The sequence below is a fragment of the Epinephelus lanceolatus genome, chromosome 13 (genome assembly GCF_041903045.1).
Source record: "Epinephelus lanceolatus isolate andai-2023 chromosome 13, ASM4190304v1, whole genome shotgun sequence".
Classification (NCBI taxonomy): Eukaryota; Metazoa; Chordata; class Actinopteri; order Perciformes; family Serranidae; genus Epinephelus; species Epinephelus lanceolatus.
In genome coordinates this window covers 1107043-1130094 of record NC_135746.1, presented here as the reverse complement: position 1 = coordinate 1130094, position 23052 = coordinate 1107043, and the positions used below count along the sequence as shown (strand labels likewise).

Below are 23052 nucleotides of genomic sequence, written 5' to 3'. Positions count from 1 at the left end.
AGGAACTAAGAAACGAGATCATATTTCTCCTGTTTTAGCTTCTCTGCACTGGCTCCCTGTAAAATCCAGAATTGAATTTAAAATCCTACTGTTAACTTATAAAGCTCTAAATGGTCAAGCTCCGTCATATCTTAGAGAGCTCATAGTGCCATATTATCCCACCAGAACACTGCGCTCTGAGAACGCAGGGTTACTCGTGGTCCCTAAAGTCTCCAAAAGTAGATCAGGAGCCAGAGCCTTCAGCTATCAGGCTCCTCTCCTGTGGAATCATCTTCCTGTTACGGTCCGGGAGGCAGACACCGTCTCCACATTTAAGACTAGACTTAAGACTTTCCTCTTTGATAAAGCTTATAGTTAGGGCTGGCTCAGGCTTGCCCTGTACCAGCCCCTAGTTAGGCTGACTTAGGCCTAGTCTGCCGGAGGACCCCCCTATAATACACCGGACACCTTCTCTCCTTCTCTCTCTCTCTCTCTCTCTCTCTCTCTCTCTCTCTCCTTCTCTCTCTCTTCTCCTCCTCCGGCAGACTAGGCCTAAGTCAGCCTAACTAGGGGCTGGTACAGGGCAAGCCTGAGCCAGCCCTAACTATAAGCTTTATCAAAGAGGAAAGTCTTAAGTCTAGTCTTAAATGTGGAGACGGTGTCTGCCTCCCGGACCATAACAGGAAGATGATTCCACAGGAGAGGAGCCTGATAGCTGAAGGCTCTAGCTCCTGATCTGATCTGATATTGGGCTTTATAAATAAAACTGATTGATTGATTGATTGATTGATTGATTGATTGATTAGCTGTGCTAGCTGCAGCAGCAACAACGGGAGAGGGAGTGGGGCAGGGGGAGATGGAGGGAGTCCGTGATGAAGCCACTCATGGACGCTTAAGCAGAACCTGACCTGAAAATACTCCTCTACTACCAGCCAGCCGGGAAACTCAGAGGCTGGCAGTTTAGGAGAGTATTTCCAGGCCAGCAGGATATTCCAGAGGCTGAGAGCAGAGGAGCGACAGATTTCAGGCTTGTCTAATATCTTTATATGTGATGAAAATCACTAGAAAGGAGAAAGCAGTTGGATGTCAGGTGACCAGACTGTAAGAAAACACGAAGGTTACAATTGCACTGACTGTGCACGTCAGAGGACGCTTCTGAAGAAGACTGAAGTTGACAGTCAAAACATGTCAAGGTAAAGCAACATCTCCTAATCTCTTTGTCTGAAAAAAGAAAAACCTCTATACTAGAGCTGCTGCTAGCTGTGTTAAAGCAACACTTACCTTTCTGGAAATTTAACACTTTTCTTTGTTGAGGTTAAAATGCTATTAATAAGCTGATGGCACTAAAATGTAAGTGAATTCCACCAGAGATAAAAACTCATAATGATACCATTCTCATATGGTTCTAAGAAAACTCAGACCAAGCCGAGCGTCCTGTCTGTCTTCCCCATGTGGAGGCCCCCGACTGACGTAACCACTCACGTAACAAAATACACACACAAGTCCTGCGTAGGAATTTAGCTTTAAACAGTATCTTAACTGGTTTCCATTAATTTGCTTCATTTTGTCAATCAGTCATCAATAGTTTTGTGACAGTTTGCTCAGAGGAGGTCTAACAGTGAGTTCCACCTCTCAAACACACCGTTTTAACATAGCGCATTTTTTAACTGAATTTACATTTGCAAAAACATGTATGATGTTAATATTAAATAAATATATAAGTTGAACTGAAGTGAACATGAACTTGTCTTTATTTGCCTTTGATAACTACGTGATAACCACGATTACATCAGCAGCTACGACCCCGACACAAGGAAACTCTTATAGTATTTATAGTAAATTTCATGTTCAGCCCCGAGGAGATCTTTTCAAAGAACAGAGAATTATAAGAAGAACAAGAGTATGAAATAAAAGTAAGTAAATATAAAGCATTAAAATAAATAAAATAGCATGTGCAGTATGCCACAGTGTGTAACACTAGTACTCAAGATATAAAAGTATTAAAAATAAAATATATATGTGCTGAGCCTGTAAGTGTGAAATTTAACTGCCATATATACATCAATAGAATAAACAACAACAGAATAAAATATAAGAAATGTAGTTGTGTGCATGATGAAGTCATAAGTGTAAAGTCCTAAATGAGCTTTATAATAATCTGTTGCTGTTTATTTCTGCCAGGATCGAGACATGAGAGCAGATTGTTCTGAGACATCGCTGTGTTTCCAGCAGGAAACAGCAGTGTTGATGAAATGTAAAATTTGAGAGTGTCCTTGACATAATGGAGCTCGAGTGAAAGTTCAGTCAGGAAGACGATTCTTTCTGTAACTTTCATCCTCACCCATTCACTCCTAACACACCTGCTCATGCTCCATCTCTGGCTGTCAGTGTTCGGCCGGTCAATCGAGTCATCAGCTGTTCTTCTACAGCTGATCCACAATCAGCCAATAGCACAGCGACACACCTTCTCCGTCAGCCTATCATCTCACTGCTCCTCATTTAAATATGGTTCCTTTTCTGCCTGCAGTCCGTTCATGCTGCTGCTGTGCGTACCCTGCACCTCCCAGTGCCGCCTTCTTCCACCTAATAAACACAGCTGGTCTCCGCCCATCACTCTCCGCCCACTGTTGCTGCCACTCTCATCCACACCATCATCACATCCAGAGCTGACGACTGTAACAACATCTTTATGGAACCATTCAAACTCACACAGCACATCCAATTCAAAGTCCTTCTCCTCACCTATGAAGCCCTCCATAATCACGCCCCCTCCTACCTCACCGACCTGCTCCACCACCACACTCCTTCCTGCAGCCTCCACTCCTGTGACGCCAACCTTCTGACTCCACCAATCAGGACCAAGCACCGGACCTGAGGCGAACCTTCTCCATAACTATCCAACTATCCATCCATGTTTTTCTGGCAACTGGGTTGAGGACTGTGAGTCGTCTCTCTCCTACAGAGAGCACAGAGACACTGAGGACTCGTATGACCAGAACCTGAACCCAGGATAAAGAGGCTCAGTGAAGGTGGTGTTGAAGGTGTGGAGGTGGATCAGTGTGTCAGAGGAGACTCTGAAGAAGGACAGAGTGCCGGCAGGACAGTCCACATACACTGCCACTCTGTGAGAGACAGAGGAGGAGGAGGAGGAGGAGGAGGAGGAGAAGAAGGGAGAGAGGAATATTTCTCTGTCATTGTGCCAGACTGTGTAACCAGCACCAGAACAATCCAGACTCCAACACTCATCGTTCCAGCTGTCATTACTGTCTCTGCTCCTTCTGATTCCTCTGTGAGTCACCGCTACACGAACTCTTCCTCTCCACTCCACCTCCCAGTAACAGCGACCAGTCAGTCCATTTCTACACAGCAGCTGAGTCCAGTACTCAAATCTCTTAGGCCGATCATCATCTCCTCTCACTACGGTCACCCTCGTGTTGTTGTCGGACAGTTTGAGGTTTCTGTGTGTCGTGTCTGTGTCCAGTGTGAGTTCACAGAAATCTGATGGAGAGAAAAAGAAAGCGACAGTTTATCACCTGAATCAGAAAAGGATTCTTTACCAGGTAGGTTTTCACTTACAAGGAATTTGCTTTGGTTTTTGGTGCATACACTAAACATACAGTTAACATGTTAGGAGGTGTAACAATAAGGTGAAGTCAAGAACTGAAATACAAAACAGAAAAATTACAATAAAAATGTATTATTATTATTAATATTATTATTATTATCAATATTATGTACAATGTGGCTGTTTGAGAATAAGCTGAACAGTTTTGTGCAGGATGTGCAAAAGCAGGGTTTATTCTTTGTCTGTTTGCTGATAAATTTTAATGATGACACGTTATCAGTTCTGTTTTAATGAATAAATACTTTGTATTTAAAGACAAACTGATTGTTTTCTGTTTTTATTATCAGTCAGACTGAATCCACACTTACACTTCCTCAGACCAGGTGATAACCACTGTTGTCCACCATGATCCACCCTGGAAGAAGAAACACAGAATGATTTTCTATCCAGCATGAGTCTTAACTGCTGCTCACAACACCATGTGACTGGTTGCCATTTGATCAGTTTAATTTCTAATGTCCTTTAAATCGCTCAGTGGTGTTCATTATGTCTTTAGTTTCTGATAATGACTTCAGTTCTTTTATCTCAGACATGTTAGGATGCTACATACCTTGACATGTTTCAGCAGAAACTTGGTGGTGGTTGTGATGCGTCTTTATCAGCTGATCTGTCAATCAGCCGACACTAGGGAGGCGTGACCGTCCGGACGGTCAGGCCACCTAATATAAAACCCAACCACGTACTTTTTGTTGAAGGAAAAAAAAGTCAATTCGTCATTTTGCGTTGTTGTACAGACGTAGTGCTTTTATTTTGAAAGAGACTGTACGCAAACGATAAATTCCCTGTGAAAACAGAAGTGTATTTTGAGTTGTTTTTGAACAAATCAGCATCCTGGACGAGGTTCAGTCAGACAGCACAGAGTCAGCCCTCCTGAGGGTCATAAATTATTTGTTCCTGTCTCTGGATTCAGAAAACAACACAGTATCAATTCTTATAGACTTCTCGGCTGCCTTCGACACAGTCCATCACTTCATCCTCCTGGACCACCTTAAGCCTGTTGTTGGCCTTGGGGGACTGGCCCTACAGTGGTCTGCCTCCCACCTACAAAGTCGATCTGCCTCTGTTTCAATCGACAGTGTGTCCTCTTCCTCTGCACCCATCTCCTGTGGCGTACCACAAGGCTCCATGTTAGGCCCCATCTTATTTTCCTTGTATATGCTTCCCTTGGGATCTATTTTTAGAAAGTATAATATCGCTTACCATTTTACGCTGATGACACTCAGCTCTATCTCCCACTCAAACCATACAATCCATGCAGTGTCAAAATCCTCTTAAATTGCATCGAGGATGTAAAATCCTGGATGGCACAAAGTCTTCTTCAACTTGAGCAGGATAAAACAGAGGTTTTCATCTTTGGCCCAGCTGTCAAGTCTACTTCCACAATCACTGCCCTCAGGTCTCTGTCATTAAATCACACGTGAAAAACCTTGGCCTATTCTTTGATTCTGCTTTGTAATTGGATAAACAAATCAACTCTGTCATCAGCGCTGGCTTTTACAATCTTAGATCGGTTGATTTTAAAATTCTTTAATTTGATTTAAATCCATCCCCTACTTGATGTGATGGAGCATTTTCAGTTGTTGGTCCAAAACTGTGGGGCAGCCTCCCTCTTACAGTCAGATCCTCCTCCTCTACGGATACACTTAAAGACCTGTCTCTTTTCTTTAGCCTCTTAATTATCACTAGGATGACACGCCTGACCACACTGCTGAACACATGGATGTTATTTCTTTATTTGTGCGACGCTATTTTAGTGTGATGGTTTTGTCAAACTATCGTATTGTCTTCTTAATTTTATTTACATTCTCATATTTATGACTGTTTTTATTTGATTCTTCCTGTGTTATTTCTCTGTGAAACACTTTGGTCGACATTCGTTATTTTTAAATGTGACGGGTGGATGTTTGTGCCAAATTCAAAGAAATTACCTCAAGGTGTTCTGATTTTTTCTGAGCTGAGGTCTACTCACTCCTCTGAACAGTATTCGGAGAAATAAGATGTTCTTCATGATGATGGACTAGAGCGTAAGGACATGAAATTAGAGACACCTTCAGTATGTGAGCTCTTGTTGTCTGTTCATACCTGAGTGTGTCCAACCTCCATTTTGAATCCTTTAGTCCCGCAGAGAGAAGCTTCACCCCTGAGTCTCCTGGATGATTGTAGCTCAGGTCCAGCTCTCTCAGATGGGAGGGGTTGGAGCTCAGAGCTGAGGCCAGAGAAACACAGCCTTCCTCTGAGACCAGACATCCTGACAGACTGGAGTGAGGAAGAAAAACATCAACTCAGTGTTTTAGAAAATCATGTAGTCCCAACAAGATGTTGACCATCTTTACTAACATGAACCTACAGTCAGATGACCATAGTTTAAAATATCAACTGTTGAACAAACATCTTAATCCTGACCTGAGAGTTTCCAGTCTACAATGTGGACTCTTCAGTCCACTACACAGCAGCTTCACTCCTGAATCCTGCAGGTTGTTGTTACTCAGGTCCAGCTCTCTCAGACTGGAGGACTGGGAGCTGAGAAGTGAGGACAGAGCTTCACAGCTTCTCTCTGAGAGGTTACAGCCACTCAGCCTGAAAAAGATTTAGTGATGAACACAAACCAAACGTTTTGTCAAGTATACAATTTAGTCAGTCTGTCAGTCTATCTATCTATCGCGCATTTAGCTAACTTGGAGAGCCGGTCTCACTCAGAAGTTGTCATAATGAGGTCCTTGGGCAGTAACTTGCGGCGTCAGAAACCAACAAAAAAAGGCATCCTCAAATGTCCACATGATACATGGCCAGTTGCCGTTATGGTTCAACAGTGTGCGGCAGCATCAGGGGGAAACCCGGTGGGACAAGGACGAAAGTTAAGGCAGTTAAAGTCCCAGGCAGGAAGGAGGGAGGGGTGCTAGATAGGTCCAACAAACACCAACTTTCACCCAAGAGAGTGATGTTCGCATCCCGTAAGATTGTAAAGCCAAACCCTATTCTTTTTTTCCTAAACCTAACCACGTGCTTTTGTTGCCTAAACCTAACCATGTGTGTTAGTTGTCGGAGGAAAAAAAATGTCAATTTGCGGTGTTATGTGTTGTGCTTTATTTTGAAAGAGACTGTATGTAAACGTTTCCTGTGAAAACAGAAGTGTATTTTGAAAACAGACAATGCATGTAACAGACTGAAGTTGACACAGCGTCCCAAAACGTCAACAACCAACACACCCAGGGTACCTTGGACGTCATATGTGGACGTGGAAAGTCCATGACCAAACGTGGACATGTGACGAGGTCACAGTGAGAATGTGTTGAGCTGTAAGATGGAAATGCTTGCATCCAGTGGCTGGAAATGTTCCCATTACTTCGATTTTGTTACTTTGATTTTGTTAGGAGGAAAGACAACAAGAACATCATTGTTCCAGGTAATGGTACTTCCACTGAAGAAACACAACCTCAGATCTTCTACACCTGCTACGACCAACAGCACAATAATGTGAAGCTCGAAGAAATACACCCCACCAAAGGTGAGTCCACCTCAGCTGTGGAGGATGGCTGTAGCCCGACACTGGCTAATCAACCACAACAGAATTTTAATCATGGACAGCTGCAGGCTACAAGCGACAAAGAGCTAATGCAGCTTATGGTTGGATTGAATTAAATGTTGCCTATCTTCACAACTGATTTTCCATCTTTCAGTAAGATTTTTGGGAAAATACAAGTCACAGGTAACAGAAGACCCCGAGGTAAAAATTTACATGCAAGCTATCTACCCTAAGCTGCACTAACCAGAGATCACCCTTACATTCACAGAGAGGTGCACATGTAAAGTCTGAATTTTGAGGAGAATGGACACAACTACCAATGTTTTGGAGTGTTACAGGAAAGTAATATAATGAGTAGTGTAATGAACTACTGTTGGCGGGAGTAATAAGTAAAGTATTAACATTACTTTGCAAAATGTAAAGTGTAATAAGTAATAAATTGCATAATCTGAGTAACAAGCTCAACACTGCATATGTCTACTCACAGAGCTTTGTTGGAGGCTTTGACCACTGGCAGCAGCCTCATTAGAGCCTCCTCTGAAGCAGAGTATTTCTTCAGGTCAAACACGTCCAGATCTTCTTCTGATGACAGTAAGATGAAGCCCAGAGCTGACCACTGAGCAGGAGACAGTTTATCTGTGGAGAGACTTCCTGAACTCAGGTACTGTTGGATCTCCTCCACTAGAGAACGATCCTTCAGTTCATTCAGACAGTGGAACAGATTGATGCTTCTCTCTGGAAACAAATTCTCACTGATCTTCATCTTGATGTACTCAACTGTTTCTTGATTGGTCTGTGAGCTACTTTTTGTCTGTGTCAGCAGACCTCGTAGGTGTCTCTGATTTCTCTGCAGTGACAGACCCAGGAGGAAGCGAAGGAACAAGTCCAGGTGTCCATTTGGACTCTGTAAGGCCTTGTCCACAGCACTCTGGTGGAGATGTGTTAGTGTAGGTTTGTCTCTGAAGACTTTAGACAGCCGGGAGGTGCCTGTTGGTTCTTCTGCCATCAGATTGACTCCAGAGTTGCTGAAGGTCAGATGGACATGAAGAGCAGCCAGAAACTCCTGAACACTCAGATGGACGAAGCAGAACACCTTGTCCTGGTACAGTCCTCTCTCCTCTTTAAAGATCTGTGTGAACACTCCTGAGTACACTGAGGCTGCTCTGATATCGATGCCACACTCTGTCAGGTCTGATTCATAGAAGATCAGGTTGCCTTTCTGCAGCTGATCAAAAGCCAGTTTTCCCAGAGACTCAATCATCTTCCTGCTCTCTGGACTCCAGTGATGATCTGTCTCAGCTCCTCCATCATACTTGACATTCTTCAGTTTGGTCTGAACCACCAGGAAGTGGATGTACATCTCAGTCAGGGTCTTGGGCAGCTCTCCTTCCTCTCTGGTCTTCATCACATCCTCCAGAACTGTAGCAGTGATCCAGCAGAAGACTGGGATGTGGCACATGATGTGGAGGCTTCGTGATGTCTTGATGTGGGAGATGATTCTGCTGGCCTGCTCCTCATCTCTGAATCTCTTCCTGAAGTACTCCTCCTTCTGTGGGTCAGTGAACCCTCTGACCTCTGTCACCATGTCAACACAGTCAGGAGGGATCTGATTGGCTGCTGCAGGTCGTGTGGTTATCCAGAGGCGAGCAGAGGGAAGCAGTTTCCCCCTGATGAGGTTTGTCAGCAGCACATCCACTGAGGTGGACTCTGTAACATCAGTCAGGATCTCATTGTTGTGGAAGTCCAGAGGAAGTCGACACTCATCCAGACCGTCAAAGATGAACACAACCTGGAACTCTTCAAACCTGCAGATTCCTGCTTCTTTGGTTTCAGTAAAGAAGTGATGAACAAGTTCCACCAAGCTGTACTTTTTCTCTTTCAGCACATTTAGCTCTCTGAAAGTGAATGGAAATGTGAACTGTATGTCCTGGTTGGCTTTGTCTTCAGCCCAGTCCAGAGTGAACTTCTGTGTTAAGACTGTTTTCCCAATGCCAGCCACTCCCTTTGTCATCACTGTTCTGATTGGTTCGTCTCTTCCAGGTGAGGTTTTAAAGATGTCTTCTTGTCTGATGGTTGTTTCTGGTCTGTGTGGTTTCCTGGATGCTGTTTCAATCTGTCTGACCTCATGTTCATCATTGACCTCTGCAGTCCCTCCCTCTGTGATGTAGAGCTCTGTGTAGATCTGATTCAGAAGGGTTGGGTTTCCTGCTTTAGCGATCCCCTCAAACACACACTGGAACTTCTTCTGCAGGTTAGATTTGAGTTTGCGTCGGCACACTGCACCAACCGTTCCTTATGGACAAAAACAAAATGTAATTAATGAGTGGATCCAAGAATCAATCAAATGAATGTAAACGTTAAGACATCCAGTTTCAGTTTTACAGAACAGTTTCTGTTTCAGCTCAGACGAATTCACAGATCTGATAAAACTGTGTTCATCATATTAACAGCAGATATCAAAAATGTGAACCTCGACCATGTTGCCTCATTTTCTCTTTCAATCATGTGAAATGCGTTAAAGTGCTCTTACTGCTCTGCAGACAGTCAGCCAGCTCCTCCTGCTTCATCCTCCTCAGGAAGTTCAGTGTGATCTTCAGAAACGCCTCTCTGCTGCTCCTCCTCTGTTCTTCATACTCACCATCCAACACCTCCTCATCCTCCCTCTGACTATTAGAGCATTCTGGGTAATGTGGACCCAGAACCTTCTGGATCTTCTTCAGCTCGTTCTTCACAAAACTGACAATGTTCTCCTCCAGCAGCTGGAACAGAATAAAAAGGATTTTTAACTGATAAAACATATCATTAGATAATCTGTGACACAGAAAGTCTGCAACATAGAGACTGGATCAGGATGATAGTTCAGTATTTAGTTTTGTGGCTGCTGTAATTAGCTAATGAGCTTTTACATTCACACACCATAAATATGGAGTCCAGGTGTGTTTGATGCTGCTGGGCAGACTGACCACTGGGAAGCTGATGAAATCTGTGATACAAACAAACATACAGAAGTTGTTCCATTATGGTTATTGGGAACTTTTGGTTCAAAGTGTTAAAATGGCTATCAGAAATAATTAATAATTATTAAAAAACCCATTAACAATTATTAATTGTCAATCAACTTGCGGGGCACCATTTCCAAAAAGGAAAACACAATAGCCAGTTAATTAAATTAGTCTCATAAAATATATTACGTTTTCAATTTGGAACTCTGATTAATAATTAAAATAATAACTATAACCAAAATTAATTTATATATATATATATATATATATATATATATATATATATATATATATAGCAAAGATAGAATGGTTCTGGAGTTCTTGACATAGCATTGGTTACTCATTGGCTGACTGATTGGCTGGCTATTCATTCACTCTTGTGCAATATTAAACAGACCTGCAGAGGCCTGCAGAACAAAATGGCTGCCTATGTGGCCTTAGACATTGTCTAAAAACTACAAAAGAAGATGGCAAAATCACAGTGGCAGAGCTTCTGGCTCACCATATGTGGACAATCAGAACTAAGGAACATGTGAGAATGGATGCTTAAGTTCCCTCTGCATGTGTAGCTGGGTGTAAAGTTTGTGTGTGTGTGTGATCTATGTTATATGAAAAGGTGCCGGGTTAGTACAAAGGGATGTTTCGTTGCACACAAGATTCAGTCTGTGTGAAGCATGAGCCAACTTGTATCAACTTAGCTTTAGCGAAGCTAACTGCTCAAAAACCTTACTACAAAGGTATCACAACAATAACTCATTGAATAGCATCAAATCAACTGACAAAAGTTAAGCAGTCTTGCTTTGCCTGTGCTGCCGTACTAATACAATGCCCAGTTGTTACATTCCCAGTCTACGAACTGAGAGTCGCTTGGTTGTACTTCTTGTTAGCTTGGAGACTGTCCGATGTGGATGAGCCTGGCTTAGAGGGCTTATGGTGCCAGTGCAGTTTTTGCTGTGCTGTGTTCCAATGGTGCAGTTAAGAGGAGGCTGGCCGCTTTTTGTGTCCGTACAGAGTTAGCTGTTCTGTGCTAACTCAGTTTTGTTCTCCTTCTTGCAGGAAAACGTTAGCTTGCAAACTTTTTGTCTGCCTGGAGCACTAAGTTCTCTGGTTTCTTCAGTTTTTGGGTCACATTCAGAGAATCTTTCCTGTTGATAGCAGGAGAAATGTGAGAAAGAGTGGGGGAGGGTGTAGCAGCTCCAGCTGCACAGCCCTACCTTGTTGAGGGTCCCAAGAGAAAAAGAGCAGGACCAAGCTAAGAGGCTGATGTTTGTAGGCCTGGTGAAATTCCAGGGGGTCACATGCCACACTTCACCAATCATATTTGCAGACTGGCTCCATGGGCAGAATTTCACACTGAGGTGTGACACAGTAAAGGCCTGTGGGAGAATGAATTCATTTCACTTTTCTTTGGTCTGATGAACAAAGGAAGGCACAAAAGTCATTATGAAAAGGACTGAGCTTATTGGACATGTTTTCTCATGTTTATTTTAAAGCTGCTCAAGTGAACATGATGAATCCAGATAGAATAACATGGTGAACCTCTCTTTTCTTTCCAGGACACATTCACCTTAAACATTATCACCCGCTGTGAGGTTTCTGATAGCAGGATTATGTCATGCAGAAATACTCGCTGTTGTTGATGGCCAATGCAATGTTCTCTGCCACTACCTTCAACAACTGGTCTGGGTAGCCTTCTCTCAAGACCTTTGGGCAGCTTTTCAGGATGTGTTCATCATCAATCATGAACCTGCATTGGGGTTATGCCTGCCAGATGTTGGACCTTAAGATCTTTTGCTCCAGCACATTCTCCCAGCTCCTCCATGATCCATGGTGCCTTATCCTTACCATCCTGGTGGTGTGACCCTCACTGATACCTGCAAATCCTCCTTGAGTATTTGACACCTTTCTCTCATCATAGAGAATGGTAAAGAAATGGCCTAGTCCTGCCTTACCTATCAATACTGTTCCTAGATTTTAGACCTGAGTCCTGTGTCTCAGCCAAAAATCAATATCTTCCTGGGCTATCCGGTTCCCCCGTGCTTACACTTAAGTGAGACTTGAAAAAAGTAAAGAGTAAAAAACATGAAGTAATGCCGGCAAAAACATCAAACTTCATCTCAGAAGAGATTGACGGTAAAAGACACAAACATTTTACATTCTTACCTTTTGTCAGTTGACTGGTGTCCACCTTTGAAATCAATAGGTCTCTCCATAGACCAGTCACTTCTGATGGACACACAGCTAGGTTCAGGTCCAGGACTAGAAGAGAAGACTTAAATTTTGCTGAACATTATGTTAACTTTTGAATGTTTTAATACAAATAAAAACAAACTGAGATGAACTTATACTTTTGATCATCAGACCAGTGTCCATCTTTGAACTCAATAGAGCGATTCATAAACCAGTCACTTGATGAGCACACAGCTGAGTTCAGGTTCTTTCAGGTTTTTGGGTAAAATCCAGGTTATAGGACTGTGTGATGTCTGTCTCTGGTCATAATCAGTGGTGAAGAAACTGCCTACTCCTTCCTGTATTATCACTACTGTCCCTACCAGAGTAATTTGTATCAGCCAAGAATCAATGTCTTCCATGTCCTTCCTCTTCACACTTACATAGGACGATTTGGAAAAAATACAGATAAAGTGTTTATAAAAATATGTGGTGCGTTTGTTGATTTTGCTTGCTTTTGTTATGAATACTATTGTGAATTGATTTCATTTGAATAAATACTAACCTCCTGTCTGTTAATATTGTACAAGAGCGAATGAATCTTCAACTACTGTGTTAAAAACCTGCAAAATCCTTCAAACGTGTTTTATCATTTTTACCTTTCCATGAACGGTGCCCCATGAGGTGATTTAAGGAAAATAAGTCACATTATTTAACATAACAAATAATTATTATTAATAATTAGTAATAATTTCTGATAGCCATTTTAATACTTTGAACCACAAGTTCCTGACAATTGGTGATCCATTATGAGGTCTGGTTACAACACTTATATGGTAATGGCTATTCTCTCTACATCTCACACTGACTGGACACTTTCCAATCCATCAGTTTACATCACCTGATGGATTTGATCAGTAAAATGAAGCTGTCTTCTTCCCCTGTGGACATAATTCCATCATCTCTGTTTTCAAAAGTCTGGCTGATTATTGGTCCCACTGTGCTTACTATTGTCAATCAATCAATCAATCAATCAATCAATTTTATTTATAAAGCCCAATATCACAAATCACAATTTGCCTCACAGGGCTTTACAGCATACAACATCCCTCTGTCCTTATGACCCTCACAGCTGATCAGGAAAAACTCCCCAAAAAACCCTTTAACAGGGAAAAAAAACGGTAGAAACCTCAGGAAGAGCAACTGAGGAGGGATCCCTCTTCCAGGACGGACAGACGTGCAATAGATGTCGTACAGAACAGATCAGCATGATAAATTGACAGTAATGAGGGACAAACTGGAGCACATAGGGGTGGCTAATCACCTCACATCCTGGATCCTGGACTACCTCACGGACTGGCCGCAGTATGTCAGGACCCAGGATTGTGTATCAGACTTGGTTGTCTGCAGTACGGGGGCCCCGCAGGGGACAGTGCTGGCACCGTTCCTCTTCACCCTCTACACTGAAGACTTTTCATACGACACCCCCACCTGTCATCTGCAGAAGTTCTCTGACGACTCTGCCATCGTCGGCCTCATCACAGATGGGGACGACAGGGAGTACAGAGAACTGAACCAGGACTTTGTGGACTGGTGCCTGAGGAGCCACCTTCAGATCAACGTGGTGAAAACCAAAGAGCTGGTGGTGGATTTCCGCAGGTGCAGACTCCTCCCCCCAACACCAGTGAACATCCAGGGAGAGGACATTGAGATGGTGACATCTTATAAGTACCTGGGTGTTCATCTTAACAATAAACTGGACTGGACTGATCACATAACAGCACTGTACAGGAAAGGCCAAAGCAGACTCTACCTGCTGAGGCGGCTCAGGTCTTTTGGAGTGCAGGGGGCGCTCCTGAAGACCTTCTTTGACACTGTGGTGGCATCAGCCATCTTTTACGGAGTGGTCTGCTGGGGCAGCAGTGTCTCGGCTGCAGATAGGAAGAGACTGGACAAGCTGATCAAGAAGGCCAGCTCTGTCCTGGGATGCTCTCTGGACTCTGTGCAGGTGGTGGGAGAAAGGAGGACGACAGCCAAGCTGTCATCTCTGAGGACTAATGACTCCCATCCTCTGCAGGAGGAGATAAAAGCTCTGGAGAGCTCCTTCAGCGATAGACTGATTCACCCAAAGTGTGTGAAGGAACGCTATTGTAGGTCCTTCCTGCCTGCTGCTGTCAGGCTACATAACCAGCACTGCTCACAGTAAACTGCACCATGGACACTTTATGGACACCATGGACACTTTATTGACACCATGGACACTTTACTGACACCATGGACACTTTATAGACACCATGGACACTTTATGGACACTTTATAGACACTATGGACACTTTATAGACACCATGGACACTTTATGGACACTATGGACACTTTATAGACACTGTGGACACTTTATAGACACCATGGACACTTTATGGACACTTTATTGACACCATGGACACTTTATTGACACCATGGACACTTTAGGGACACCACAGCTGTCTGCTGTTTTGCACATACAATCACTTGCACTAGATGTGCTCCCTTTATCCACTGCTCATTTTCGTTCACTGCTGCTCATTATTATCCACTTCCTACTATTATTTCAATTATTATCATTATTATTATTATTATTGTTATTATTGTTATTGTTATTTATCGCCGTCTCTTGGATTTTTGTACTTATTTGCACGCCTAGTTATTTAAGTTTTTTAAGTTTAAATTTGAAATCTTTAATCTGACTCTTTCTCCTTGACTGCTGTAACACTGGAATTTCTCAATTATGGGATCAATAAAAGGTGTATCTTATCTTATCTTATCTTATCTTATCTTAATCCGTACGACACAATGAGACATAAACTCCTCCTTGTCTACAGGATGCGCCCGTTCCTATTTTAAACAAGCTGCTCTTCAGCCAATATTGAAGAAAAGAGAGCTTGCTCTGCTCAAGAACTATAGACCTATTTCTAAACCACTGTTGTCTAAAATGTTAGAGAAGATTGTTGCCAATCAACTCACAACTTCGTTGGAGAGACACAATATTCACGACAAGTTTTAGTCAGGGTTTAGGAAACAGCACTTTACTGAAACTTTACTTCTGAGAGTTTCAAATGATATTTTAATGTCCTTTGATGGTGGTGACTGTTCTGCGTTAGTGCTTCTGGATTTCAGTTCTGCGTTTGACACAGTGGATCATCAAATCCTCATTAAGTGGTTGCGTGATTGCATTGGCCAATCAGGCAAAGCATCAAACTGGTTTAATCCCATCTCACTGACAGGAGTTGCTCTGTCTCTATTGCAGACTTTGTATCTGATTCCTCTCCTCTGTCCTGTGGTGTCCCGCAGGGCTCGGTTCTTGGGCCTCTGTTATTCTCTCTATATTTACTGCCGTTGGGACAAATAAAAAACAGAACACTGCATATCATTTATATGCAGATGATATCCAGCTCCACTTCTTCTACAAACCTAGTGAGCCTTTCAGGTTATCTAGGATCCTTGACTGCCTTCATGTGATCAGTGTCTGGACCGCTGAAAATGTTTTACAGGTCAGTGCTGATAAGACGGAGGTTCTGGATGTTGGTCCCTCTCTTTATGCAAAGTATCGGCCCTCTTTCCTCTGCTGCTCACTCAAAGCTTTTAATTTAGGGGTTATATTTGATTAATAAAACTCTGATAAAACAGAACTCCTCCTGGTCGGTACCAAATCCACTTTATCCAAAACTGACAGTTTCTCCCTCACTATTGACAGTTCCACAGTGTCCCCCTCCTCTCAAGTTAAGAGTCTGGATGTCATCCTTGACAGCTCACTGTCTTTCCACTCACACATCAATAACATCACCCAGTCTGCATATTTCCACCTACGAAACATTAACTGTCTCTGCCCCTCCCTCACCCCTCACACCACGGCTATCCTGGTCCACAGCCTCGTCACCTCCTGCACTGATTATTGTAACTCACTCCTCCTTGGTGCCCCTCACAAATCCCTCCATAAGCTTCAACTGGTCCAAAACTCTGCAGCCTGCATTATTACCAGATCCCCCTCCTTTCACCACATCACCCCTGTCCTCCAGCAGCTTCACTGGCTTCCAGTCAAATTCAGAATCCATTACAAAATCCTTCTGTATACATTCAAGGCCATTCACAACCTCGCCCCCCCCCCCCCCACCCCTGTCTGATCTCCTCCACATCGCCACCCCCTCTCGCTCCTTCAGGTCGTCCTCCTCCCTCCACCTCTCTGTGCCCTCTGCCCGGCTCAGCACCATGGGGAGCAGAGCTTTCAGTCGCTCTGCTCCCAAACTCTGGAACTCTCTCCCCCCGGACCTCAGAAACATGGACTCTCTACCCCATTTCAAATCACAACTCAAAACCCATCTGTTCCAAATTGCATATTCCCTTTAATTGCCCAAATCCATTTTTACTTTCTGTCACCCTTGTCTGTTGTTTTTATTTATTTTAATTATGACTTTAATTGTGTTTTTAATGCTCTGTAAAGTGTCCTTGAGCGTTGAGAAAGGCGCTTTTAAATAAAATGTATGATTATTATTATTATTATTATTATTAATGGATGTCATTTGATTCCCATGTGAAGCACCTGACCAAATCTTTGTTTGTTCCATTTAAGAAATATGAGTAAACTGAGATCTGTTGTTTCAGCTGCTGAACTGGAAATGATTATACACCCCTTTATCTCATCTCACATAGACAACTGTGATGTACTTTTCTCCTCACTCAATATGTCTGCTCTTGCTTGACTGCAGTCAGTCCAGAATGCTGCTGCAGGCCTACTAACTATATCAAATAGACACTCTCATATCACCCCTACACTAAAAACCCTTCACTGGCTTCCTGTTGAGTTTAGGATCCAGTACAATATTCTCGTTCTCACTCACAGAGCATTAAACGGTCAGGGTCCCTCTGATGTGGCTGAACTGCTTCACCCATATTCCTCAGCTCAGTTTTTTTTGATCAAATACACTAACTTTGTTGTCTCTCCCTCAGACTCGCCTTAAGACGTGGTGATCGAGCTTTTGTGGCTGTAGCATCTAAATTTTGGAACATTTTGCCTGCTCCCTCACAATCTGCTGACTACGTGGTTTCACCAGATCTGTATTTTATTTGTATTTTATATATTCTTTCGGTGTATTGTGATTTTTTTTTATTTTATTGTTTTGTATTTTGCAAATAGTATCACTAGTTTGCACTTTTAAAGGGCCAGTGTGTAAAATGGGTTGAAAACAGTGACATCAGTGGTCAAATTCTAGATTGCAGGGCTCACTCGCTCACCCCTCCCGTCGGGTAAATGACGGTGGCCTCGTAGGGACAAAAAGCCTTGTGCACGAGTTTTTCAGGAGTAGGTCTATCTAGCGACGAGGTGAATGTTTATTTAGAAATCTAAACCATGTTACGATATTGTAATGAATCCCTCACGAGCAGGAGACCAGAGGAGCGTTTGGGAAAAAGGCCAGTTTATTTGAGCACTCCAAAAACTCCGGTAACACTCCAGGGGGTAAAAGACTCCGTCCCAAACTCTGACTCTTCTAGCGTAACAGACACACGTCATACACACATACTCGTTTACAATACCGAATGGGGACCCCCTCCCCTCTCTGCTCCACCAATCTCCAGCCCGCACACTGACTGACAGCGTAGCCTGTAAACAGAGCTCAGCTGTTTATTTAGCCTAGCGATATCTCCGGACTATAGTAGCTGCAATGGACGACTTTGAATGTGATTTTGAAGAGTTTCTTGTAGCGGACACAGACCCAGAGCCATACCTGTTTGAGCCGGAGCACACAGATGAGGAACTCCATGTGTTTGATGCTGAGCGGGTGAGAAGAGAGGCTGAATGCACAGAATGGGATTCAGTGCTACTGCTGCCATCGTTGGGGAGATATATCATCAGGAGGAAAAGCGCCGCAGAGAGTGCATCACAAGGAGTGAAGCTGCGTCCTCTTTTCCTCGCAGATGCCGGTTCGGGTTCATTCTCTCCTGTTGCGTGGTAAGTGTGGTCCATTCGCAAACTTTATAACTAAAAAAACTTTTCACTACTCTCCATCAACGAACTACTAACACTCTGCTGTTTCCTCCTCCTTCTTCCTTCCTTCCGCTGTCTTCGTTGGTTCATTTATACACGCGAAACGCGTTCTCTGGCTGGCTGGATTGTCCACTCGGTCTGCCGTACATACATGGCGGCGCAAGATGGCGACCTCTCTAAAGCAAGGCCCTTGATATATATATATATATATATATATATATATATATATATAAAAGCATAATTATAAGGCTACGAAAACCAAATGAATTTTATTTTATAGCGATTATACATTTGTATAAACATATTAATGGGTAGAAGATTCAGATTCAGATTTGATAATAAAGCAGGCCAAATATTACATACTGGCCCTTTAACTACGTGGCTCAGGTAGTCACTTTATCGTCTATGTTTTCTTTCTTGTTGTATATTGCCCTTGTGAAGCACTTTGTGACCTGTGTCTGAGAAAAGCACTGTATAGACAAACTTTACTCACATAACAGACAGAAACATTTTACATTCTCACCCTTTGTCAATGGACTGGTGTCCATCTTTGAAAATAATATATCTTTGCACAGACTGGTCACTTTTCATGGACACAAAGCTGGGTTCAGGTCCAGGTTCAGGTTCAGGTTCAGGAGGGTCTGGTCTCTGATGCTGGGTCCTGATAGAATCACAAACACTGATAAATGTATAGATACACTGAAATTCTGCTGAACATTATGTTGACTTTTGAATGTTTTTATACTGATAACATCAACCTGAGATACTATTTTTTCATTATTATTTTGGTATATATTATTTTGATTAATTAGCCATATCATGTCTCAAAAAGATGCAGAAAAACTAGTCTGTGCATTTGTCACTTATATGTTGGACTATTGCAATTTAGGGAAGCACGATAGTGTCAGCGCATCATCAGCTGATATTGGCTTTGAAATTAAATATCTGAATTGGCCAACATGCCGATTTCTGAAGAGACGAAAAAACATTTTTATTTTTTAAATTGACAAAGTGAACATGTACAAAACATCAAGTAAATGATGCAAAACAACACAGGTAACAAAACAACATATTTGAAAGATATACAAGTATGTATGAAGAATATAAATGAAAAAAACAGTCAGATAAGCAGACAATAAAATATATATATGTAATCCTTTCACAGTCGGCTCATTCAGCGTTAATTACCACCAGAGCAAACATGCAGAAAGTATAACTGACATGCTTGTAAGTTAACCAGTGATAACGAGTCTTAGGTGCTTATGATTCAGCTCCTAACTTTTTAACAGACTAAACATAGTATGAAATGCTGATACTGCTGTCTGAAGATAACATTCAAAATCACCAAAAAGTAACCAAACAACCATATAAGTTTGTCATTTTTGTGTATTAACAAACTGGTATAAATAAATCTGAACAATTAAACAGGTGGGGCCACAGATGTGTCAACGTTACAGTCTGTAAAAGTCTATGTAGTATGTACGTTGGAGCTCAGAGGATTTAATCTGTTACTTACGACACTGCATCATCCTGATCACAGTAAATCCAGGGGTCGCTGTCTAACGAGGTCCTTCACAGGAAAAAAAAAAGTTTAAGTATGATGCCAAAAAAAAAAAAACCCCCACAATGCCAAAGGATGAGTCTCGCAGTGCTGTGTTGTCTCTTCTGCTGTAACGTTCTACATTCTCTCTTGATCCATCGACCGACAGAAACTCCACCGCAAAGCTAGCTAACGGCTAGTGAGCTAAAGCCCACACTAAAAGCTGCTAAAGTAGCTAGCTCAATGCTAACGGGCTGCACCCTTAGAAAACAGAAGGCTGTGAATTATTATTTTCCTCAGGGCTTTTCAAATTTTAAAGGACATGTTCTTTATCAATGCAGATAAATCAGACAATGAAATAACAGTACTACACACTGCAAACACAAATAGGCGATACTGTCATTGAACAGGGTATCACATGAGTAAATGAATAAGGAGACATATAAAAATAAAGATAAACAGGGTACAAGCATACGCATACATACACGTCACAAAGCAGTGAGCTAGTTGGAAACGCTGACCTTAGAGGCTGGAAATATTCTCATCAGGAGAGATGACAAGAACTCTGCTGCTGCAGACAGTCGCACTAAAACTCTTTCCACTGTGGAAAATACAGTGTCAAACCTCAGCGAGTAGTGTAACACATTACTGTTGGCAGGGAGTAATAAGGGATGTAATACTATTACTAAAAAGAGTAACGAGTAATGAGTAATAGATAACATTTTTAGAGTAACAAGCCTGACACTGATGATATCACTGGTTTTTAATGTGTGTTGTGGAGTGACACCGAAATAAAGTTTATCTGTCTATCTCTATTACTGGGAGTGACTCTTTGTGAGCCCTGTGAAGTTTGCAGGGTTGACCCCAAAAATTCGAAGCTTTGAAGCTTCGTTCGATGGCACGGGATTCGATTGTAAAAAATTTTTTTGAAGCTTCGCTGCTTTTTTTTTTTATTTTTTGGGGGGAGGCTTAAAACGCAACACTAACCCGCACCAGTCCGATACTGACAACGAGCACACACAGAGCTGGCAGACATGTCTAAGAGGTCATCAGATGTGTGGTTGCACCGACCATTAGTGTTTTTTCTTTTGTGAATATCTTTATCTTAATTCTAGTGTTGGAAGGAACTACGTTTTCACCATAATTTTCTTTTTTTTAAATCTTAATTTAATCATAATTGTTTTTATTTTTCGGTCTCTGTCACTTTTTGTGCAGGTTTGTCACAAGATAAAACAATTCTTATTTTATTTTACTGGTTCCTTTTTATTTATTTGACATTGAACCTTTTTTCTTGTTACTAATTATGTTAATTATTTAAATTATTAAATTCTTTTCATTTGCAATTTCTGTCAGTGTTTTTTTTATCTAGTAGGGCTACACCAATACATCACGCGACCTGTGTCACATGACCCTCACATGAGCTCTAAAGGTGCGGACACACCAAACCGACATCAAAGAACTAGCGGCGACGAAAGCCAACTGTTGCGTCGTCTACGTCGCCTCACGTCGCCCTGTGTCAGCTGCATTTGAACACACTACACGGACTACATCCGACGGCCAAGTAGCACGTACGTTCTGCGCCTGCGTGAGAGAGAGCGGAGTGAGAGAGTGGTACATCCTGTCAGCCGAGGGGTTTCCTATCTGTGCAGCCGAGCACCGCAGCACCTCCACGGACTATTACATCCAGACGGTCCCGGTGTTTCCTCCGCAGGCTCCACTTCACTCAGCTGCCCGATAAACCCGCTGCTTCTTCCCACTTTAACCTGAATAACAAACCAGGGCTCGGTGCTCCGGTTGGATCCAAACGGAGAGCCGGGGCTAGCTCAGAGACTAGCGGAGGCTAACTGGCTGTGCTTCCCTCCGGTCGCGCTGCGGCTAACGCTCCGCTAGCCGCTCCCAGCTAGCTCCGGTTTGTTATTCAGGTTAAAGTGTAAAGAAGCAGCGGGTCTGTGGGGCAGCTGAGTGAAGTGGAGCCTGAGGAGGAAGCACCGGTTAGCCCCGGTTTCACTACAGGCAGATTCACTCGCTACAGGGGCGAGGAAATAAAACCTGAACAGCCAATCAGAGTGATCTCTCTCACCGAGAAGCTCCACCGCCAATTCAACATGCTCAATCGGCCGAAAAGCCACAGACACCGAAGTGCCGACGGTGCGGGACACACCGAAAAACTAGGCCGACAGACGCTCACTGACGGCCCGACTTTGGTCGACGGCCGACTGTCGGCTTGGTGTGTCAGGGCCTTTAAGATTGCACTTGTTTCCAGTGCATTTTACACCCTGATGAAGACTCTCTAGTGGAAACCTGTTGGTTTATCCATGTATTGATAAAGGATCTTTAACTACAGTCACAGAGCCTCCAGTGTATTTTTGGACTGCCTGCACCATGAACTTTTACACTGAGTAAACTTGCTAGTCATTGTTTTTTTAATCTTTAAGTGACTCTTTGTCCCGTCCTTGAAGAGCACCTGACTTTTTACAGCCAACTCCACAGAACCTGAGCCCAGTGCAGCACTCCCTCAGTCAGACTGACAGGAACACACACAAACATTTTACATTCTTATCTCTGATCAGTAGAAGGATGTCCATCTTTGAGGTGGATGGGTCTCCCCATAGACAGGTCACTGTTAAAGGACACACAGCTGGACACAGGAGAGTCTGACCTGTTGAACACACACAGAGCTGTGAGTGTGAACAGTGATGGTGGAGTGATTTGAGTCATGGACAGTTAGAGATCCTGGTCTCACCTCTGAGCTTTGGTCTGGCTGTCATGTTCCCCACACAGAGTGGTTTTAGAGGGAGGGACTCCCTCCTCTCTGTCCTCAGCCTGATTCATAGCAGAGTCCACACCTTCACACAGACACAACAACATGCAGTCACTCAGTGACATGACACAGACACTCAGAACCCTCAAACCTACGTTTGATCAGATGATTCTAGTTTATTATAAGGTCTGATCTAAAAATATATATTTACAGCCTAATTAAGCTCCGGGGCTATTCACAGCGCAGGCCGAACAACGCCTCTGCATCATCTCATGATTTAACCCTTTGAGGCCTGACAGCAAATCAGCTTGATTTCTTTTAAAAACATGGGAAGAAGGTGATGAACAGTGACAGAGGAAAGGACCCAAAACATCAGCAACAAATTAGTAAAAAAACAAAAAAGAAAATAAAGAAAGAAAGTTAAAAACAAACAAACA

The 23052-nt window shown here is 42.8% G+C and overlaps 1 protein-coding gene across 1 annotated transcript; it reads right to left on the bottom strand.

Annotated features, from left to right (window-relative positions):
• Positions 1–1421: 1421 nt before the first annotated feature.
• Positions 1422–21732, bottom strand: LOC117270730 (NLR family CARD domain-containing protein 3-like). Its single transcript, XM_078173638.1, has 10 exons — positions 19831–21732; positions 18838–18975; positions 12293–12388; positions 10044–10110; positions 9658–9886; positions 7613–9419; positions 6008–6181; positions 5687–5860; positions 3913–3959; positions 1422–3477 (listed from the first exon to the last, which is right to left on the bottom strand). The coding sequence occupies exons 2-10, from the start codon at positions 18903–18905 to the stop codon at positions 2936–2938; spliced, it is 3204 nt and encodes a 1067-aa protein (XP_078029764.1). The 5' UTR covers positions 18906–18975; positions 19831–21732; the 3' UTR covers positions 1422–2935.
• Positions 21733–23052: the final 1320 nt, after the last annotated feature.

Bases quoted from the DNA above. Each gene is read 5' to 3' on its own strand.
- LOC117270730 (XM_078173638.1), bottom strand. From the start codon at position 18,905: ATGAAAAGTGACCAGTCTGTGCAAAGATATATTATTTTCAAAGATGGA. The intron at 9,420-9,657 runs GTAAGAGCACTT...TTTGTCCATAAG, and splicing joins GGCTGACTGTCTGCAGAGCA to GAACGGTTGGTGCAGTGTGC. The intron at 3,960-5,686 runs GTATGAACAGAC...TTCTTCTTCCAG, and splicing joins TGGAGGTTGGACACACTCAG to GGTGGATCATGGTGGACAAC.